Genomic DNA, 3,962 nt, shown 5'->3' with positions numbered 1-3,962 from the left:
CACCAATCTACACCTAAAGTTTTTGCAACAAATTATAGAATAAAAAACTTAATGTAAAATCAAAACATTTTATTTATGTCAGGTGGAAAATGGCCTGATATGGAATTTAATATAGATTCAAACCAGTCTCTATTTTCTTTCACCTGATACTATCACCATATGAACTCTGATAAATAAGATTTCAAATGATGTCTTGCCATCCCCCTATGTCTGTTGTTCCTCCATTTACCACTACCCCACATTCTCTCAACTGTTTGTGTATGAACTCCTGTATCAGCATCAATAAAATTGTATTTATGGCCAACCTTAGCATGTAGGAATTCTTTTTTTATTATTATATTTATTTGTTAACCTTTCCAACTGTCAGAATAAATTGTGCTAGCATCTGAAATGTTTTCAATAATTTTATCAAGAAGGGTAGAGCCAGTTCTATTAGGAACAGTGACAACAAATGAATCTTCTGTTTCTCTAAATATACCATCAAACACCCACTGTTCGGGTAATACTCGACCACAATTATTTTTATGTTTAATAAACAAACTTCATCAAATTCCACACTGCAATTTGGTCCACCTATCTTATTTAATTTATTGTCCATATTCAACATATATAATTCACGCATGTAATTATTCCAATCTATAACAGTTTTATACGATAAATCAAGCTGCTTTTCACAAAATTTAACCAATGTCAGCTTTTTGCTGCGGTGGCATTAATATGTAGGAACCATCTTTTTCATTTCTGCTGCTTCTTAATCTTATGTTGAATTTCATGGCAGAATGTAAAATATGTGATTTATATAATATCTTTTCAATTTGATGATAGTCAAATTTAAATTAAAAATAATTAGATTAACCAGACTATATCTTCAGAACTAGTGCTGTATTATTAGATATTACATTTTATTATCACTGTTGATTCCATATAGCTTACTTCTATAATTCTAAAAACAATATATTTGGTCGATTCAGTTTACCTAATATTTTTATTATTACTCTCTTTATCAATCGTATGCTGGAAGAAAAAGATTTCAATGGTATTGCTGAATATGATAAATTAAAAACAGCAATTCATTTATTTATCTAAGTAAAAGGTATAACAGATCAGCAAAGAACAAAATTGATGTTTTTAGCGATGGCAGGTTTGGAATTATAAGAATAATATTTGTGTATATCAATTGATCTTTTATGTTCTGAAAAAGTATTAACCTAGGAAGAACTTGTTGAAATTTGAAATATTTATTTTTACCTGAATTGAATTATTATTTTGAATGGAATAAATTTCATAAGCTAGAGGAACATGCCCAGGAGAGTATTTTTTATTCTGTTGGAATTTTAAATAAATATTGAAGGTGAATTAATTACAAAATGTTCCAATTCATTAGTTGAATTATATTGGTATAAATTGAGGTTAGTTAAGGTGAAATAAATCCTCGGTAATTTTAAAATACAACACTAAGACACCTCACTGTATATGATGGTGTCAAACATGCATGTGGGCGTAAAACTCTCTCATGAACTCATCATTTTGTTGATCAATAATTGATAATTTAATTCGTTGAACTCTATCATTCATGAAATCATTTTAAAATTTCAAGTTCAGTAGTGAATCCTAAAACATTTATTTACTCTGGCAAAGATTGGTTAACATTTATATTTAATTTTGTTGCAGTTCAGACAGTTGTTATCAAAAGAGAAGAATTGAAGGATATCTATTCTGGTGAGAAAACATTATATTTATATAATCTTGTTTTAAATTATTTAATGGAAATTTAGTTTTGATAAGAATTAATATAGGCTATGGGGTAATAATAAGAGATACTATTTAAGGTTAATTAATAAGTAACTACCAAAATATTTATTTTAGTTTAAAACATTTTAGAGTATATGTCATCTTATCCTGTCTTATAAGTTATATAATGTGGTACTAGGAATGAAGAAATATAATTTCTAATTATTTATTTTCAGGAATGCCTAATTTATCAGTATATTTGTTACAGTTTTTTATTGTTTACGAACTGCTAAAGTCCACTTATATTATGTATTACATACACTTTCTGTTAATTTCAATCAGGATCAGGTACTCCCTTCTCCGTTTACCTGTTACTTTTATTAATATTTCCTTTTTACTTATTACTGTATCTTACCTTTGCCACATTTACTTCACCTATCTGTTTATCATTTACACCTACCTTTTTACCATATTTACAAATATTTCTAAAAAGTGTTATTCTTTATATATATATATATATATATTAGGATATTCTATTAAATTTAAATTTCATAAACTTTTACTTAATGAGGTCATCATCTTATTAAGGTTATCCGAGGTTATATTATTATGGTTATCCAAGGTTATATTATTAAGGTATTAACTTATTTATTCTTGAAAATGTTTCATTATTAACTTTGTGATATTTCTTCTCTTATTTTAAACATAATTTTCATGTTGACAGATGGGCTTGCTCCTGTGGAAACAGAATTAGTCTTCCCTGAAGGAGGTGAGAACTATTTATCTTAGAATCCTTACAGTTGTACCAAATATGTCCATTTAAATATGAGTTGTTGAAATATGATAACCTTCGAAACCAGCCTGTGAATTTTACTCAAAATTTTTGCCTTACTGAAGCCTTTGATTTTTTTTTTTAAATTAAAAAAAGTGCAATAACATTAAGACGAAACCTCTAACCTACACAAAACTTAGGAGGGGTTTAGGACCATCTAAACTGCACTAAATGGTGCAAGCTGTATCTTCATAAAACAATTAGAATGGGAGATATAAAATAAAATGTATGAGAAATTTTTCTTGATTTAAAACTGCCTTTTCTCTTATAAAAAGGCATACAATCTCATGAACAGAAGAACAAAAATTTCTAATTTTGGATTTATATGAAAATTCTTATTTAAGGGTTTCAAAATACTCAAAAACAAATTCAACTTGATTTTTCCTAAACAAATTTATTTAGTTTACTTTACTGAAGGCGACATTTGTTTTTTTTTTACTCTCCTAAACTCATTTAATTCAATATACAATCGTTTGTTCTTATTCTGCATAAATAAATATATCAAATGTAATAAAATAACTATTAAAGGTGGCATACGATGATATAAAAAAATTCTAAAATTATCTAAACAATTTTTTTTATCAGGTCCTAGGACAAGAACTAATATTTCCAATATTTTTCTACCGATGATCACCAAAAAATGTTCTATTGAAATTGGTGGTCCTACGTGTGTAGCCTATTGTTGTTGGTTTAAATCTCATCACAAACCTAAACAATAAACTGATTACAAACCTATTCTGTCATGTGTATCAGAGACCTTTCTATTCAATTAAATTGAACCAGTAGAGCATCATTCATTATTAAAGTAGAATGAATTATTCAAATTTTGTTTCATTCTTCATTTATAAAATTAATCCTGATTTTCTTATTAAATGTTTTCTATGTGAAATGAAATATTTTCTTTTCTTGATTTATATCAAGTATTGTTCTCATGTTAACAGATGGGCCTGTTCAAATTAAAAAAGAAGAAATATTTCTTCCGGATGAAGGTGAGTTAAATTTACTTATTAATCTTTGATTGTATAAGCTGATATCCAAAAAAAAAAATTCTTAAAGTTGAAATCATTTATCTTTACCTGTGTAATCTTTCAGCATATAAACATACATTCAGCTACTGTTGTGCTTCACTCTGGGAATTTTTATTAATTGATTAATTAGTTCATTAATAGTTGATGTCATTTTATTTATTTTTTATTGGAAATTTTACTTTAATTTTTGTTATTAGGCATTTGTCATCCTTTAAATGTATCTTTTTAGTCAAAGATCATGTCATGGACTGTTTCGTATTTTAATTAACATTATAGATAAATCTTATCTTAATAGAAATTTACTTTATCTTTTTATAACCATCTCCTCACTAAATGAACATTTTCTCTCTTCAAGCAATTCCTTTTATTTC

The 3,962-nt window shown here is 26.8% G+C and overlaps 1 protein-coding gene across 1 annotated transcript in view; it reads left to right on the top strand.

Annotated features, from left to right (window-relative positions):
* The window catches only part of LOC106689747 (gastrula zinc finger protein XlCGF57.1), a gene marked incomplete in the record, with an annotated part of 11,527 nt that overhangs the window by 386 nt on the left and 7,179 nt on the right, over positions 1 to 3,962 (top strand). The window contains 3 exon segments of the mRNA XM_067051924.1: positions 1,672 to 1,719; positions 2,456 to 2,500; positions 3,505 to 3,552. Of these exon segments, the coding sequence (XP_066908025.1) occupies positions 1,672 to 1,719; positions 2,456 to 2,500; positions 3,505 to 3,552 (141 nt within the window).

Source organism: Halyomorpha halys, unplaced genomic scaffold (assembly GCF_000696795.3).
Source record: "Halyomorpha halys isolate HHAL.00 unplaced genomic scaffold, Hhal_1.1 Scaffold47.1, whole genome shotgun sequence".
Taxonomy (NCBI): domain Eukaryota; kingdom Metazoa; phylum Arthropoda; class Insecta; order Hemiptera; family Pentatomidae; genus Halyomorpha; species Halyomorpha halys.
This window is presented reverse-complemented; position numbering and strand designations above follow the sequence as displayed.